The sequence below is a fragment of the Siphateles boraxobius genome, unplaced genomic scaffold, assembly GCF_051911475.1.
Source record: "Siphateles boraxobius isolate OS27281-9 unplaced genomic scaffold, OSU_SipBor_1 66, whole genome shotgun sequence".
NCBI classification, from domain to species: Eukaryota; Metazoa; Chordata; class Actinopteri; order Cypriniformes; family Leuciscidae; genus Siphateles; species Siphateles boraxobius.
Genome location: NW_027509193.1, coordinates 20,570,257 through 20,589,473, shown reverse-complemented (window position 1 = coordinate 20,589,473; position 19,217 = coordinate 20,570,257). Strand labels below are relative to the sequence as shown.

General features: G+C 38.8%; 1 protein-coding gene across 6 annotated transcripts in view; it reads left to right on the top strand.

Moving 5' to 3' along the window:
* cacna1aa (calcium channel, voltage-dependent, P/Q type, alpha 1A subunit, a) overlaps positions 1-19,217 on the top strand; it is a 117,848-nt gene that overhangs the window by 82,369 nt on the left and 16,262 nt on the right. For 3 of the 6 annotated variants that reach the window (XM_077212930.1, XM_077212928.1, XM_077212929.1), the window contains 15 exons: positions 67-227; positions 303-443; positions 681-882; positions 1,036-1,200; positions 1,370-1,480; positions 2,765-2,848; positions 5,813-5,929; positions 6,538-6,603; positions 6,712-6,809; positions 6,901-7,051; positions 7,681-7,808; positions 10,114-10,210; positions 14,245-14,359; positions 14,763-14,870; positions 16,435-16,535. In XM_077212930.1, coding sequence (XP_077069045.1) covers positions 67-227; positions 303-443; positions 681-882; positions 1,036-1,200; positions 1,370-1,480; positions 2,765-2,848; positions 5,813-5,929; positions 6,538-6,603; positions 6,712-6,809; positions 6,901-7,051; positions 7,681-7,808; positions 10,114-10,210; positions 14,245-14,359; positions 14,763-14,870; positions 16,435-16,535 — 1,845 coding nt within the window. Of the gene's footprint in view, positions 1-66; positions 228-302; positions 444-680; positions 883-1,035; positions 1,201-1,369; positions 1,481-2,764; positions 2,849-5,812; positions 5,930-6,537; positions 6,604-6,711; positions 6,810-6,900; positions 7,052-7,680; positions 7,809-10,113; positions 10,211-10,949; positions 11,047-14,244; positions 14,360-14,762; positions 14,871-16,431; positions 16,536-19,217 lie in introns of all 6 variants that reach the window. The other 3 variants (XM_077212925.1, XM_077212927.1, XM_077212926.1) reach the window with 2 other exon arrangements.

Here is a 19,217-nt window from a genome sequence, read left to right as displayed (position 1 = left end):
CGGAAGGCTGAGTTTGTGTTCTGCTTACAATTTGCTTTGTCTCTTCTCTGTTTTATCTATTTTCAGGCTGTTTTTGACTGTGTGGTGAACTCTCTGAAGAATGTGTTGAACATCCTCATTGTCTACATGCTGTTCATGTTCATCTTTGCTGTGGTGGCTGTGCAGCTCTTTAAGGGACGTTTCTTCTACTGTACTGATGAATCAAAGGAGTTTGAGCGAGATTGCAGGTGAGAGAAAACACACACAAACACAATGACGAACAGACACATTGGTGTGTTACTCTAAAAGCATTTTGTTGTTAGGGGCGAGTATCTTGTCTATGAAAGAGATAACGAAGTGCGGGCGCAGAAGCGGGAATGGAAGAAATACGATTTCCACTACGACAACGTGCTCTGGGCCCTTCTCACCCTCTTCACGGTATCTACGGGAGAGGGGTGGCCGCAGTATGTACACATCTCATTTCCTAACCTAATTTTCAGTGTATGCACCCAAAGTCTGAATCAATTAGTGAAGAAATTGCTTCTGTTTTGTAATTCAAATATTTTCATCACAAATTACAATCTGAGGGAATCTATAAGTTTTACATGGCATATCTGAGGACTCGTTACGATTACTTTCAAGATTTCACAGTATCACATGCAGAAAATCACACCAATGCCTCCCATGTTGCAACTCTCCAGGGTGCTGAAACATTCAGTGGATGCGACTTACGAGAATCAGGGCCCGAGCCCAGGTTACCGGATGGAAATGTCCATCTTTTACGTGGTGTACTTTGTGGTCTTCCCCTTCTTCTTCGTCAACATCTTCGTGGCTCTCATCATCATCACTTTCCAGGAGCAAGGAGACAAAATGATGGAGGACTATAGCCTGGAAAAGAATGAGGTGAAGGATCAGATGGAAGGTTTTAAAAGCTAAAAAATCTGTCTAGCACATTCTTTATGCATAGCGCTGCTGGCATTGATCTCATTTTTATGGAGCATCATATTAGGCAGGTTTTCAGCTTGATTAACCTTACCGAATCTGTTCTATTTACAGAGAGCTTGTATAGACTTCGCCATCAATGCTAGACCGCTCACACGTCACATGCCTCAGAACAAGCAAACGTTCCAGTACCGCATGTGGGAGTTTGTGGTGTCTCCTCCATTTGAATATACCATCATGGCCTTGATTGCCCTCAATACCATAGTCCTTATGATGAAGGTGTGGCAGTGTTTCTCTTTAGTACATATTGCTGTATATATTTAGAGCACTGAACTAGACTTCCAATGTATAGTAACCCTACATTTTGTAAAACAAATGGCCTGGGATATACCCAGTTACCAAATGTGGCAACAGTTTAATACAGATAAAATATGTTGTGTGTGTTTAGTATGATGGAGCATCACTTGCCTATGAAGCTGTGTTAGGCAACCTGAACATAGTGTTCACCTCACTTTTCTCCATGGAGTGCATACTGAAGATCATTGCCTTTGGAGCGCTGGTGAGTATAGTTTTCTGTAAGTATGTGTGAGGGGTCCTGGTAAACCCTATGTTATGGGGACCAAATTTCCCGACACAGATGGCAATACCAGAAATTGTTGACCTTGTGCGACATTTTTTTGGTCCCCATGAGGAAAACATAATTTCTTTTTTTTAAATGTAAATATGCAGAAGGTTTTCTGAGAGAGTTGTGTTTAAGTATAGGTTTAAGGTTAGGGTATATAGTTAGAAGTCTATGCAATGTCCCCATTTCAATGTCCCCAAGTAAACGTGTCTGTGTCTGTGTCTGTGTCTGTGTGTGTAATTGACCAAATGCATGTAAAAGTATATGTTGACTTTTATAGAAACTGCAACATAATACACAATTTCAATTTTACATGACTCAAATTGTAAGACACACGTTTAAAACCTACAATCATAAGTTTGTGTATGTGTGTGCATATATATATATATATATATACACCACCCCTACAGAACTCAATGTATTGGCACACACTGAATATACCCCGCATCAGGCCAACAAAATGAAAATATGAAGAACAAAATCACAATGTGCTTCATTTGTGTGAGAAGTGCAATTTGACTTGAGTGGCACAAGGACCTTTGCTGTTTGTCACAAAAAAAGATAAATAATCACAGTCTTAAGGATGAAAATATATATAGAGAGTTAGAGATAGATATAGAGATAGAGCGAGCGCAATGAGTTAGCATTCTGAAGTAGATGGGACAAGGTTTGGGACATGGAAGTACAAGACACAAAGGAAATGGTTGTAGTCAGCAAAAAGTCATGCAAGTAAGAGACACTCATGAAGATAAAGAGCTGGAGGGCACATTGAAGTGATTAGGAGTGGAAAATGGAAAAAGAAAGATTTTTAGAGCGAAATGAAGATGACCGGTATGACGCATGTTTGGATGGAAAGAGTTACACACGATCTTTGCACTTGTGCCTCTGTTAACATGCAGCTGGTGTACTGAATGGCTCTAATGCAGTGTTTTCCTGCAGGCACTCACTTGGCAGCTCACAAAAAGGCTGTTATGTTCAGCATCTGGGCCACTAGTCTTCTAGGCATCCACCCTTTTTTGTACTCTGTGTGAGGGAGAGGAAAACACAGTGAAGGAATAAGGGCAGAAATTGGGAAGGGAGCTGTTTTATTAGCACCAGAGAGTTCAAATAAATAATTTGCTCCCTTTTCTGTCTGCGGGTCACTGAGTGTTTGTGTGTGTGTGCCAAATGTAATCCTCTTTTAGCCCAACTGACAAACGCATCTGTGTCTTTTTACCACAGAACTACTTCAAAGATGCCTGGAACATCTTCGACTGTGTGACTGTACTTGGCAGCATCACTGATATTTTAGTCACAGAGCTAGGGGTAAGTGTGTAGCAGAAGGGCTGCCATCTGTGCGTGTGTATGTGTGTTTGTTTTTGTATCGTGTCTGTACGTTGGTGTGTATTTCCGTATGTGATTGAGAGACTCTCAGCAGGATCTTCTCTTGCTCACTGAGGTGTAAGGAACTCCTAAAAGTCTTATATAATCGTCCCAGTTGGTGTGTGAGGCAGATCAGTGAGCCAGCAGTGCTCATCGGTGACTTTTCCAGATTCGTCATTTATCCCCGAGTCAAATCAAACTGACCTATCAGTAAAAAAAATAAAAAAAACTATAGTTAACAATAAACTATCAACTATTAACATATATTTATGATCCAGCAAATGATGATGGCCATCTCTAAAAATGAGTGCAACATAAGTTTGTGGGTTTTTTTCTTGGTTTCGACCATCAATACCTAGCAGTTAACTATTGTAAAGACACTTTAAAGACCTCACGAAATCTAAGTTTTGAGTTTTCTGTTAACTGTGAGGTTATTTATATGCTAGTTTGCACCTAAATTTAGCCAAATTAACCTTCACATATACATACAAATCTACATATTCAAAATGTACTGTCTTTCTTTTCTAGGAAAACAGACCAAAGATATTAATGACTCATCCTGCATTACACAAATTTTTGTCCTATCAAATGCTATCTAAACTGAGAATGTCCCACCCCCAAATGCGACAAGCAAATCATAGTTCATGGCTGTAATGTAACTAAAGTCTGTTGCCTATCATATGGCCCTGTCCGAAAAAGCACCCTAAACACTTGCGGTCTTCCTACGAGTCCGCACTTTCGTAACGTAATTCCTCTTTGACTGTCGGAAGAAGTCTGCTGCGGAGCTCGCATCAGTGTGGACTCTGCAAAAGTGTGCATCGGTTGCGCATATCGGCCGCAAAGCAGCCTTCTGACACCTAAAATGACAAATGGGACTTAACGGACACGCACTAATGGCTGCCATTGTAAGTTCACAAGACCGAAAGTGCATATGAAGTGTGCCATTTGGGACAGGGCCTATGTAATAAAAAAGAGTTGTTAATTTAGTTAGTAATTGTATGATTTATTGTTTAATTTTTTTAATAGCCAGTAGGCTTTAGTTTATTTCACAGTCTGACAAAACCATGATTTACTACTTGCTATTGCACAACAATGGCAGGTTACATTAGGGGGACATTTGGCATTCTAGAGAGCATTTTATTGGACATACATTTCAGATGTTCATCAAGAATTTCTTTCCCATTAAAGAAATGTGAATATTTAATTTTATTTACATTTTTTTTCTATCTTTTAGGATTACACAAGCATATTGATTACCTCAATGCAAACACACATGGGCTTTTGTTTTAAATTCATGGGGTCTTTTAACAGAAATGTGATGTGAAATAACTTGTCATGATATTAATTGCACAGTGCTTCCTTAGTCTAAGGCCCAGTCATGTATCTGGAGATTTACCTGGAGATTTTACATCACTGCTCAAGCACACCTTCCAGTAGCCTTCAGTGAACCATCTGGACCTGGTGTGATTCGTTAAAATTGCAATTAAAGTCTGAAGGAAGTCAGATCTCCAGTAATTCAACTAACAAATAATATATGTTCTGATAAACTCTTAACCGCAATTCAAGCTGCATTGAAAGCATATAAAATGTGCATCATCATTTTAAAAATTAGATGGTTTTGGTTATAATCAACCTTTAGCTGGATCAAAAAGTTTGTTGTAAGATATGCATAAATATAATTCATTTCTTGTTTTATCTTTTCTTACATGCTTTCTTTAAACTCTTCTTTATGGCGGCTTTGCCCTCTGATGACTCCATCCAATCAAAATGCACTATGAAACTCATGTGTATATCCATGACCTGACCTGACCAATCACAATGGTTGTTTAATCAACCTCCAAAAATACTGCTATAAACCATGCTTCTGCAACATCTACATGTAGATGGTTTGTAATTTTTTTTTTTTTGAGTAACTAATGCATCTGTCTTCCCTGTGGCTGATGGTGATGATGATAATGATGCATGTGCTCGAGTCATGATGACCTTTCACCCCTGCTTGTCTGATGATATGACAAAACCCCTCTCAGCTGAGGTGTAATTGATCCGTAGCCCAGTTTGGTAAACATTTGGTGTTTCTCTGCAGGTTTCCTGAATGCATGTTGCGCTCAACTTTTTTGTTGATAGGGAACGCTAGTAATTATTATGTTTCTGACACTGCATCTTCATACAGTCATATAGACACCCAAATACATAACACACACAGATGTAAATATACTGAAGGCATCTAAATATGTCAGTTATGAAGGTAGAGATGGAGTTAAATCCACCTTGAGCTCATGCTCTATATTTGTTTCCCTGTATTTCTTTGCTGCTTAAAAGACATAAAACAGTCATTTCTTCCCCTCAATTCCTGATGATTTCATGTGCCAAAAATGACAAAAAGTAAAAAAAAATTACCACATTTGACTGAAATGTGTCCTTTTAACCCAGCATGTGTGTCCCTTCTCTTTGCTAGTGCCCTCTGTTGGTCATTGTAAGCTATTAATGTGGTTGGCATGATTCCACGTGAATCTACAGATCAGTGCATTTGGTTGACTGAAGCAAGAAGTTAGGGTCTGTGCACTCCCTTCCCTAATGAGGATGATTAGACTCTTACAATATTTTGTTTTAATATTATTATTATTATTATTATATATTTTTGTTTGAGTTGCTGCCTCCTCCCTCTTCTGTCTTTCCCGTTTTTATCCATTGGATATGATGAGCCTGTTCAGTCTTGCCAGTTTGATATTTGTTTTCTGGTTTCTCCTTGTTTGATTTTGCTCCTTCCTTCCTTTTTTTTTTTTAAATTTGTTTACAATTTGTAATCAAATATTTCAGACTGACATAATTTCTTTTCTCTCTGCCTGCCTATATCTATCTCCTCCTCTTTCTCTACATCTGTCTGCTGCTTCCTTTCTCTCTGTGTAGAACAACTTCATAAATCTGAGTTTTCTAAGGCTCTTCAGAGCTGCTCGTCTCATTAAGTTGCTCAGGCAGGGTGAGACCATACGCATCCTGCTCTGGACCTTCGTCCAGTCTTTCAAGGTAAAATTATACACATACAAAGAAGTATGCAACCACTGTTTTCTGAGACTTTGTAGGTCAGCATACACACAGTGTTAATCTCATCAATGAAATGAATGGAGAAAATGTTGGTTAACATAGGTTGGTTTTGTTTAATTCGTTTCAAATAATCCAATTATAGTCATTAATTGCCCTGCTTGCGCTGTTGGAACATGGAAAGTGTGTAAATTAACTCACCTAATCAGATCATTGTACATAGGATTAATCACACAACATAAACTGGATGATTAATTTCAATCTGAACAAAATGGTGTGAATGCACTTAAGTAAACTTGAGATTTGTTACGCTTTAGTCAGGATGTTAATGCCAAGCGAGCATATTGACAATGAGACTTACGCAATAAATCACAGAGAATGAATAACTAAAGCATATTTTTGTCAACTAAAATGGTAGTATGTTTTGATTATCGAAAGACGAAAATGTAACAAATTGTGTAAAGATAAACAATGCATGCCTCTCTTGTAGACAAAATATTAACAATATAGTGCACATTTCTCCTCAAACTTCCAGTAACCGGTAACACACGCATTTAAATGTTGATTAATTTAAAATGATATGCTGTGTTTAGGCTCTGCCGTATGTGTGCCTACTCATCGCTATGCTGTTCTTCATCTACGCCATCATTGGCATGCAGGTGAGTATGTGAGAGAGTGTGTGGGAGGCTGCACAGTACACACTGAGAATAAGTAAATGGCTATATTTGAAGGCAGTGGGCAATGAGAGTTGTGTTTGTATTTAACAGCTGTTTGGGAACATTAGTATTGAGGAGGAAAGTGAGGGTGCCATTAACCAGCACAACAACTTCAGGACTTTTTTCCAGGCCCTAATGCTGCTCTTCAGGTTTGTGTATGCATTACAGACTGGCTCTGTTAAATTTTGTGTGCGTGTGTTACATACACTTTCTAACCGTAGTTCAACTGTGCATTTGTAGGAGTGCTACAGGGGAGGCATGGCATGACATCATGTTGTCATGTCTAGGAAAGAAGAAATGTGATGTGTTCTCTGGTAACACGGAAGCAGAATGTGGGAGCGAGTTTGCCTACCTCTACTTTGTCTCCTTCATCTTTCTCTGTTCCTTTCTGGTGAGAATGAAAGCACTGTTGTTGTCATAACTACCATTGTACTCATAGGCATACTATACTGTGGAACATGTCACCACAGCTGGTTGCAATGTCAGATTTTGTCCCTGCTAATAGCTTGTAAAAGAGGGAAGGATCTCCAATTATTGAGCAGCAGTTTTCATTCTTTAGTTAATATTTTATTATAGTGAGATGTAATCTGAAACTGGAATTTATAATTTTGATGTTTTGCTGAGTGGTCACTATGTTTGTCATCAGTGGTGAACAGTGACAGTGGTGAACAGTGACTTAGACATGTGACATACTTCTCTAGTGTGTTTGTCCATCTGTTCCAGTAAAATAAACAAAACTAAATGCACACAAAATATGAATATGGGTTAATTTAAACAAATATTTGCTATTACACTGCTAATCCATTGACTTCTCAAACTGAGAGGCAGCATAATTACTGTAGTGAGGGCTAGTTTTATATCTATAAAAAAACCTATTCATTCCCCTTTATTTACAATGTGAGTGACTCCCATGACTGTATTGTATTATTATTGCTTAAAAACAGAAAAAAATAGTCCTTTGTACATTTGGTGTGTAATTTACAACTCAACTCATCAGACCTTTGATTTACATGTGTGTAGATGCTCAATCTTTTCGTGGCTGTGATCATGGATAATTTTGAGTACCTGACACGTGACTCCTCTATCCTGGGACCCCATCATCTGGACGAGTATGTGAGGATCTGGGCAGAGTATGATCCAGCTGCTTGGTGAGCCAATGTGCACTTACATACATGAACACAATATTATATACAACTCTTGTATATTTTGTAAATAGCATACTAATTCTAAGAAAGTACTAATTACTTGTTAACTTGAAGTGAAGTTATAAATTATTGAAGTTATTTTATAAATGTATCAAACTAAACTCATCAATGCACTCTTGGTAGTTTTACATACTGTAGATATACAACTAACATTAGTTTGTCAATAACAGGTTTCTTGATAATTAATAGATAATCCTTGTGAAAGACCATACGGTCTTTTAAAATACATGCTGTTTAAAATGCAGACTTGACATACTCTTTCTACAACTTTTTGAAATTCTTTGGCCCCTGAATGTCTGGACAGACCATTTTTAAAGGGTAACTAAACCCCTGGTCAGAGCCTGACTCCACCCACTGGCAATATTTGAAAAATGCTGGAAAAGTGGGCAGAGCCCAGCGGAGGGGGGCGCGCACCTGAGATGCATCTGTCTGTATGGAACTTGCCTGCCTCACCAACAACCCCTTACATCACGAACCACCCCTAACATCCAATAGGAAAATTAAACTGCAGTAGCCACCGTTCAACCTGAAGAGGGCAGCACTCAGACGTTTTTACACCATATTGTAGAATTAAAACACTTTATACACAAATGTCAAAAAAGTTACTTGAATCAATAAACAGTACTAATAAAGCCCCATTCTTACAGATCATTAACTAAAAAAAGTTGGTTTAGGGTTTAGTTACCCTTTAAGAGGCTATTTTAAGAAACAGTTTTAGATCTTGTGTGAAAGCCCAGTCTGATTTAAATGTGTCTAACTATACATTGTCATGCATGTGAATAAAGCCTCTGTCCTATATAATGCAGAACACATTGGCCCTCTTGTATGTGTTCGACTGGAACGCTTCGTTTTTGACATTGGTATAGAGCCGTGGCTTCTGGCACAGTCTTTAATGTACAGAGCCTGGCTTCATTGTATCCTACCTTGGACCAAACAGAGGGGAGAATACCACAGCACCAGCTGAGAGAAAGGGATCATGGATTTGAGCTTCTCAGCTCTGTTAAAATCCATCAATCCCCCCCCAAACCCTCCTACGTGCCCTTCTGTGAGTCCCAGTCCTCCCACTCTGGAATACTGCATACTGCAAGCCAAACTTACTGTGCCAGCCCCCATCCCTTCTACTGAACACGCTAAGTTTCCCGGTATCTGCATTCCAGTGCCTATCACCCTAATGTTGTGTGTTAGACAATAATGTAGACGGGCAACTGAGCGTTAATCAGATATTCAGAGAAGAAAAGGATGGTCTGAATCTTAACATACAAACAGGATTAAAGCCTTGTTGGGGAAATTATACTCAAAAGATTGAGGAGAGTGAGTCTTCCAGTGATTCTTATCCTGAACTGCAGGATCAATCTGACAAGTAAGAAAGGAAGAATTAAAGAAAGAGAAGAGATAGGAAGTAGATCAGGAAGGAAGGAAAGAAGGCAAAGAAAAAAGGAAGGAATGAAGGCTAAATAAAAGGAAGTAAAAGGAAGAAACGCTAAGGAAAAGGAAGGAAGGAGTGGAAGGAAGGAATGAATTGAAAGAGGGAAGGAAGTAGGAGGAAGGAATAAAAAGAGAAAGAAAGGAAAAGTGGAAAGAAGGAAGGAATGGAAAGAGAAAGAAAAAAGTTGAAAGAAGAAAGAAATGGAAAGAGAAAGAAAGGAAGTGAAACAAATAAATGATGGCGAAGATAATAGAAGGAAGTAGAAAGAATGGAAAGAGGAAGAAAGAGTGAAATGGGTGAAAGAAGGAAAGTAACAAGAAAGGGAACAATTAAGAAGAAAAAAGGAGGAGGAAAGGAAAAGAGAAAGGAATGGAAATAGGGAGGAAGGAAAAGGAGGGAGAAGAGAAAGGAATAAATGAAGGAGAAAAGAGAAAGGAAGGAATGAAAACAAAAGGTGAAAGGAAAGGAGGATGAAAAATAGAGGGGAATGAAAAGGGGAGGATGAAAAATAGAGGGCAAGGAAAAGGGGAGGACGAAAGGAAAGGAAATGAAAAATGAGGAAGATAGTAACAAAAGAAAAACATAGAACAAACTGAAAACTGAAAGGAATGAAAAAGTGAAAAAAAAAGAAATGAAGTAGAGACGGGTGAGGAACCGTGTGCGAAAAGACTTAAAGCACAAACTTTAGGCACAAACAGGTGATGAGCAAATAAGAAAATGTTTGTGTGATTCTGTGCTTCTTTTTCTGTTCTTGTGCTATTCTTCCTGCCAATGTCTCTGTTCTGAGTTGTGTTCTCTAACTTCCCTGTATTCTTCTTACAGCGGGCGCATTCATTATAAGGATATGTACAGTTTATTACGAGTTATCGACCCCCCTCTGGGCTTAGGCAAGAAATGTCCTCATAGGGTGGCCTGCAAGGTTTGACTTCCACTTAAAAACTAATATTACCTGCTAGCATCCAGAATGCAATGAATGTCGCTTACCTCCTCTTCTTTTTCTTTTCAACAATGTTTTTGTACTCTCACCATTTCTACGTGCATTCTACTTGATATGACAATGAGAATGTGCAGGACAATGCCGACACTTACAGGAGCATGAAGTGCACTAGTGTGTATGAAACAAGCAAACGAGAAAAACACTAAAGTGAAAGATAAACAAACAAAAAAGAAACTAATCAGCCATCTTTGATTTTTGTTTTGCTTGCTGTTGAGGCACGGCTAGGCCTAGCTGATATGGTAGCGTGCATTGTTCTGGTTGGAGGGGGACAGAAACTGCATTGACATAAATCTTCACTACGATGCCCTGACAGCAGCGGGACTTTATGCCTGTTCTGAAGCCCCCCTGCTCTTCTATGCAACTTGCCCCATTGCATAGAACGCCGTTTTAACACTCAAAATGTTGAGCACCCCCCTCCCACCTCCCCCTTCCCCTTCCCTACAAATAAACCGATCATCAGTAGTACGGCAGCCTAGTTTACCAAACCGCTCCTTTCGCCCAGGCCAATAACCTTCTTTTTGTTCTGTTCTGTTCTCCTCCCTTCCCACTTTCCCGTCTCCTTCCTGATCCCTTCTTTTTTGATTTACTCCTTTTCTTCTTCTCTTTCTCTCTCTCCCCATGCACATTTCCTTTGTTTTTTTGTTTTGTTTCGGTTGCCCAGTGGCAGAATCAGTTACAGGGATATGTATGAGATGCTCAGGCACATGTCTCCTCCATTAGGCCTGGGGAAGAAGTGCCCTGCACGGGTTGCCTACAAGGTAGAGGGCCTCCGAGTGGCCAGCGCTGTGTCTGTACTGTTGGTGTTTTCTCTTTTTATTTTCTCTCCTTCTTTTCCTCCTTCGTTGTCTGACGGAGGCCGCTATTGTGATTCTGGTGGCAGGGCCGGGTTCGAGGGTGTTAGGCTCAGACGGGCCGATCCACAGGGAAGTGGGAACGGATAAACCTTCTCAGCACTTTTGCACCGTATAAAGACATACACTAGCGCACTCTCATGCAGGTTTTAAAGATTTAAAGAATGAAATGTAAAGGTTTTTACAGTGTACATCATTATTGATACATTAAAGCTAAATGCATATGCTTTAATGTACAGCAGTGATCAATAAGTGAACACACAAAAGCTGTGTCCCAAATGATGCAGAATACACTTATGCACATACACTATGTACTCTTCCGTCTAGTGTATTAATTTTATATGGTTATTTTGTCATTTAGCATCATAGTCTGATAGCCCCTCCAGTACTTAAGGAAAGCTGCGACAGTTGGTTATTTGAAGTGCACTTTTTCTAGTTGGGATTTTCAGTGTGAACACACCACTCACACTATTTAATGTACAAAATGGCATAGAATAGTGCATAAGTACACGAATTGGGCCGCAGCTAAACACATACACATACATACTGTATTTTCACATCATCATGCACACACACACATGCTCAAATACACACCCAAATGTGCGTGTGCAGCAGTGGTTGGAAGGCCTGAAGGGCTTTAGTCCTCCGAGTCCCTCAGCTCTGTGGATGCCGCTCTCTTAGGGACCCTTTCCTCTTGGGACCAGCTCTCTGTCTCTCTTTTCGATTACACACAGATAAGCAAACACTCACATATGCACAACCACGCACATGTAATCCTTGGGTAGTGTTAAGGCACTATGATGGTCTAAGTCATTTTCATACAATGTAACTCTTTTGCAGAAAACAAATCCTTTTCCCACTGCTCTTTCTTCTGTCAATGCAGTTCTAATCTGTTTCCAGCCCCTCCTCTTTACATTCTGCCAATCATCTGCATGCCCCGCCTCCCAGGCCATTGGCCCCTCCCACAAGATACTCTGTGAGCTTTTTCTCTCTTTCTTCTTCTCTTTCTCTGTCTGTCCGCAAACGTACACTGACATTTCACCCTTGGTCAGTGAACGACAGCTAAAAAGTGCAGGAAAGGAGATTTGCGCCCTAAGTGAGCCCTCAACAAGACTGGGATCTCCTTTCTCTTACTTTTGCTCTGCCCACCCTTCCTTTTTCTCTGCCCCTTTTGAACCCCCATTTCGTTGTCGGGTAAAATATTATGTTCCACAGAGTGTTCAATGATCTCCACCAACATAGACTTGTGGTGGCAGACCAACAATCTCTGTGTATTCAATCAGACAGGTCACTTCCTGTCTAATGAGATCTCTGTCGCCGCCTAATCTCAGTGGAATGAGGAACAGTGACCAAAAACATTGCATTCACCCTCTTTCTCTGTGTCAAACATTAGGGCCCATAATAGAGAATCGCCTGTAGAGAATGTGACCAGCCTGTGGTAGAGCTTTCTTTTCTCATGTTTCCTGTAGCTTTATCTTACACTTCATTCTCTTTCGCCCTTGGATTTTCATGTAGTTTTCGAGCTCTCTTTAAATTTGGTGTCACTGTCACTGTCTCTGTCCTGTCTATTTCATCACTACCATATCCACCATCCAAACTCCTCCTGTAAAAGCTGTCAGTCCCAAACCAACTTCCTGCTCCGGCACTCCTCTCTGGCAGCACTCTGCTTTTCTCTTTATCATCTGTAGCATTAAAGTATTACCTTGACGCAGCAGGTAGCTGAATCCTCACTCTTAGCTCATCCTTTTCACAACAACAACTCACAAAGCCAATCCCTCTTTTTTCCTTTTCTTTTTTTTTCTTTTTTTTACTGGAGAATGCTGCTCTAACCTAAACCAATAGCCTGCACCCATCGTTTTTGCATTGAGAGACCAGAGAATCTGGATCAAGCTATTGTTTTATCCAGTAGCCCATCTATAATTGAGTCTCAATGACAGCAACCACTAGTAAACCTAAATGAATGAGCTGAAATGAACCAACTAGATGATGCTTTCAGTGTTGGCTGCTCTGTTGCTTGTCCTGTGATGCATGTGACTGCATGATGCATGCTGGGAAAGAGGGTGGTGGGGGTGGAGGGTGAGTGTTTCTTCTGGGATGGAGTGGGACGGGGAGACATTGGGTAAAATGGGTGATTGCATAGCATAGGGTGTCATGGTATCGGAAGGATTGAGGTAACATTTAACCCTGTGCAATGCAATTATGACTTTATGTGTTTGAGTATAATCTTTCCCCAGACCAGTAGGGGATGAAATATACATTAAAACACTGACATTTACGTAATGCTGTTTTCATTTATTACTTCATCCTCTGGTGTGAGTTTAATATGTGAACCTCCTCCCGAAAAATCTCTTTGACTGACAGCTCAGATGCTGATATGAAAACAAGATATACCATTGCACAGATACAAATTCGATTTGTAGCATATGCAGCCCCAGTTTCATTGACATCTAGATCAAAGGTTTTTGACTGGTCTTACTTCAGGACCCAGATTTTACATCAAACTCAGCTATAAAACGAACAAAACATGTCCTTAAAATCAAACATCAGTGTTGACACATTGATTTAGTATGATTTGTTTTACCTTAGTGACACCTTACCTTATGTTCATGATTTTTGACAGTGAGGTCCTGTCACACAATCTGTCAATGTTGGCAATATAGAAATAGAATTCCACCAAATTACAAATAAATTTGCAGAAAAATAAAATACAGTTGGATTAAACAAACTTTGATGTCAACAACAAAAGATAGGATAATTATTACCTCCTCACTTTTAAAAGCTGATAAAAAGTTTTATTTGTATTATGTTTTAAGTGTCTGTGGCCCAATTTAGGGTCCTGGTCAACCAGTTGAGCACCACTGATCTAGACCACAGAATAATACTTTGTAATAAAATTGTCCTCTTTTGTCATGATTACCACACTAAGACGGCTCTAAATTAATTATAAACTGAGTGTCAAAGGTCACAGAGCTAGCCCTGAAAATCCCTCCTCCTGTCTCCTCCCATTACCTCTCGCACACAAAAAGCACACCCTACCCGGAGGTACAAAACACACACATTTCAGTGGTCCTGTTCTTTTAACTGCCCCTGACTGGCTCTCCACAGAGACTGTTGCGGATGGATCTGCCGGTTGCAGATGACAACACAGTGCACTTTAATTCTACCCTTATGGCCTTAATCCGAACTGCTCTGGACATCAAGATCGCCAAGGGTGGGGAAGGTTTGCCACCCCTTTCTTCTTTCTTCCCTCATTCATTCCTCTTTATATCTTTCCTATGTTAAGTAGTTGTAGACTTTTCCTCTGTTTGTGCCTAAATCTGTCTGGTTAATGAATGGTTAATATTTTTGCCTATAGCGGTTTAATTACAGTGGGGTTCAAAAGTCTGAGATTCAAATTTAATTTAAACCTTAAAAATTTCTTGTGAAAAAAAATCCCAAAAAGAGGCCTTGTAAGAGAATTTAGGAACCCCATTGACTCATAAAATATAATTTGTAAGATTTTTTGCACAGTACTTTTACATAAGATTGGATACAAATTGTTCAAACCATATCAAAAATTGTGGAAATTTGTTTGCATATGTGTTTGTACGTGTTGTGTTGTGTACCTGTTGCTGTGTAAATAGGAGGTGTAGATAAACACCAGATGGATGCTGAACTAAGGAAGGAGATGATGGCGATATGGCCTAATCTCTCTCAGAAGACTCTGGACCTTCTGGTGACGCCACACAAGTGTAAGTTACCCAGGAGGTTGGTGTGTCCACAGCGTTTCTCTTTTACCACCTGAGGACAGCTTCTCTCAGTCAGCCCACTCACTGCTCTGCACCCCCTGATGGTCCAGGCCTGCACCCTTAGTTTAGATTCATTTTAGGACCTTATAGATATAGACCACATCATTTTAGATGGCAGACTGTTCACAGAATGAATCGCAGAAAATATGTAGTACGCAAATCGGACAACGGCGCAAACATATAAATAGATGCAATGAACCAAGGCAATATTTGCATAAACATACTTTTTTTTTGCGAACAGCCAAACTCATAGCCTTTTAAAGTGTACTCCATGTGATAACGTGCGCAAACACTGACTAGAAAGTTTTGTCCTTTATACAGTGTCTGTACTATTTCTCTACAGAAGTTAACTTATGAGCGATACAAATTCTTTTGCACTCATTTAGTTTTGGTTATCTGGGAATGTATATTGTTGTGGTCGTCACCAGTATTTTGTTGTTGGTCCACCTTGTACCTTTTACACGTGAAACACTAAATATACTTTAGAGCAGTACAAAAAAAACTTTAGCATGTTTATCTTCCGCTATGTAGAGAAACTGCAACTTAACACAAAACATATTGAGTGTACTGTATATTCAAGTACTTCAAAAAAACAGTGATAGCCTTACTTGTACGTTCTAGCTCACTATGCCTGAGATCAGGGGGTGCCTTACTATAGATCAACCCTCTATAGATGTCTTTTCACTACAGGGGTTATGAGATTCCTGACAAGATGTACATAAAATACTATTAAAAAAAATGTATTGCACCACTAATATGCAACCAATAAGATGTATGTGCAAGCTTGCCGGTAAGACATGCTAAATGCTTACTATCTTATGAAACTCTCTTAAAATTAGGTAGCCTAATGCTTGCTAGATGCTCCTGAAAAGCATGAAATACTGAGGTGGCATTGCTGTCACACAATAAAGCTTTTGGCCAAATCATAATACTAGTAATATAAAAGTAAGTTTCAGATGAGTTTGCAGCCAGCATGTAATAATTTAGAACGATTTTGTTTGATGCTAATTTTATCTTCATTGTTCTATGCAGATCCTATTCAGAGGTGGTGACCATGGCTTTAAACACCACTAAGCATGGCATGTAAACCTAGTCTGAAGTTACTCTTAGTAACTTCTCCTTGTCGACTCGGTTCCATAAAGTTGTAAAGACCATTTATTGGGAGACCGTTTTACCTTGTTTACTGTATCTAGGATGTTATGCTGTAGTTTGGTGTCAGTTCTTGCAATACTTTGACACTTAAAACAGTAGAAACAGTAAGAGTATTTAAAATACTGATCATAAAAATTAAGTGCATAAAAAGCCCAGTTTAGCCATTTTAATCAGTCTGCTTGTGAAAAGACCATTGGCTCTGTGTGTGTGTCGATTTGACACTCTTTGTTTGTGCATGTGAGTTTGTGCATCTGCGTTTGTCGTGTGCATGTCCCGTCCTCACTCCCATCCACCTTGCTCAGGGTCCATCTCACCTTGTCTAATCGTACAGGGTAACTTGTCCATTTCTCAGCAGCGACAGACCTGACAGTGGGAAAAATCTATGCTGCCATGATGATCATGGAGTACTATCGGCAAAGTAAAGCCAAACGGACACAAGCTCTCCACGATGAACAGGTATGACATCTTCCTCTCACCCTGCAGTCAAAACCTCAATCCACGATGAGCTGTGACAAGCAATCCTCAACTATGCTAATTAGTCATTTTCACCAAACTCTGTCGATGTGCCTATATTTTTAAAAAAACATTCTTAGTTTGTACCAATTGAGATCTGCAGCCAAAACTCTCACCTTCAGTTGGAGAACCAGTGAACATGTGCTGGATTATTGCCGCTTGCCTCAGTTCATGTGGAATCTGAGAATAAACGGTTCTTTTCTATCAAATTTGACAATGTACTCACTCTCTCTTTCTAATTTCGTGAATGCGAGTGATAACTTTCTTGATACTTAGTTGGTCAATAGATTTACCTGGTTTATTTGCTTGGACCTTCATCATGACTATTAATCGTGATGTCAGCTCAACATTTTACTGTTAACAACCATTTTACATTAAAGCACTACATTAAAAAAATGTATCTCTGCCACAAAATAAGATATATATGGAACAAAAGGTGAAGTGTCTAATTTCTGCACCACTAGTGTCACCAAATGGAACAATGGACAAAAACCTGTAGACCTGCCTCAAACACAATTTACTAGTCTTTAATCAAAATCATCCCTCCCCTAAAGAAACCTGTCACTCGCATGAGATCACAGCAATTAGCAAATTTCAACAATCCAATCAATTCCACATTGACAAAATCCAGTCCCGCCCCACTTTTGTCCCCCTCTCATTCGAGATGCACTTAGATATGTCATATATGGGGAGAAAAGTCAAACGCAATTTCTGTTTTATTTCGACTTCAAGTTGGGACAAAAAATGTATTTTTACATTTGATAAAATTACACACATCACCTTTAAGCTCTGTGTGGGTTGAAAAATCAGGCCTTCTGTACTCGGTTGAATGCACAATGAATTTGTTGTGCATTCAAAGTAAACAGAAGAAACAGAGTAAGATATGTTATGTCGTCTTTGTCCAGCAGTGCTTCTTAACTGAATTGTGGATTTAGAAACATTTTAGCTGATCTCTTTAATTGGTGAAAACAACTGTAAGGACTGAGGGAATTTCATGAAGAAATTTAATCTCACAAATCATCTTCCTTTGAAAACTAGACTTGCAATCGTAATCTACAGATTTTAATCACATTTGTGACGTGATTTAAATCACATCTGTGCCATTTTTGGCATCTATCCAAGAAGTGAAAAGAAATGGAATAAACCTGGGAATTCTTGTAATGATGACCCTTAAAAGGTGTTATAATTTGGAAAGTATTGCATTGCATGATTGCTCTCTTCCACATAAACTTCCAGACAAACTTACTGGCTGACATAGATAATTACTCATTTTATGAAGTCACTTGCAGTGGGTGGTTTATTATTTCAATATATCTAATGGGTTGTTTTAATTATGTCCATTCAGCAGTTTAATGACTATTGATTATTAGCAGTTACCATGATTTTGTTTGCTGAAGGAGTGTACAAAATCATTGTTTAAGTTATTTTTTATTTTAGCAGTCAAACACAACACTTTGATTTCCTCATTGTTTTATGCGAAGATGGTTTTGTGCTTTCATTGATTATGAATATTAGACTGAATTAGACATTAAAGTTTAATGCAACATGGGCCTGATCTACAGTTTATACTGTTTTGTTCTTGTGTGATCTACAACTCTACATCCACATGAAAGTTGACCACAGTTTCATAAACACGGCGGTGGCCTGTATACAATCTCGGTGGTAACCCATGATGTTTCTTGTGGATGTAGCAGTTTTTGCAGATACCATTGAGCTTGCTAAGCTTTTCCTCATACAGCCTATCTCCTAACTCATCCATTAGAGAGTTATGTAAAATGTGCATGTTGTTCACAGATGATTTATATTTCTTTTATCAGCTCTCATTCAACTTTTACTTCCACTCATGAGATTTTAATATGAAACCTGCCTTTACATTCTACATGCATTTTTTGTTTCTTGCTGGATAAATTTTTTTCCCCCCTTCATTTTCCAAATCTCAAGGTGTCATTTTTGGCTGGTGGTACCAATTATTTGCTTTATGGGTCAAATACACACAAGTATAAAAGTGCCTTTAAAGATTATGCAACAGTTCATCAGTAGTCATACACAATACAGTATGTTTACTTTCAGTTTTCTTGATTGATGCAGTTTCTATTGAAACAGGGCAAGACATATCAACGGGCAAATAGTCTATAGGGTTTAGTTACATCACATCTATGTGGCTACTTTTTTACTCATTCTGGAGGTGGTATTCAGGGACATTCTCTTTCTAGAAAACATTTTATAGGACATAAATCTGTGTTTTACAGGAATAGTCATCAATATTATCTGTTTTAAATGTGTACACTACCATTACAAAAGTTTGGGGTCTGTGGGATTTTTTTTTTTTTAAAGGGCTGCATTGACAAAATATAGTCAAACAGTTTATTATGAAATATTATTAAATTTTAGAATAACTTTTTTTTAATTTTAATATATATTCAAATTAAATTTATTCCAGTGATTGCATTTACTCCGCATCATTACTTCACTCTTCAGTGTCACATGGTCCTCCAGTCCTCCAATTATTATTATTATTATTATTATTATTATTTTATTTTTTTATTTTATTTTTTTACTGAGCCTAAACTTTTAAATGGTATTGCATATCTGCTAAAAGGGAATTCCTGTCTAAGTTATATGTGT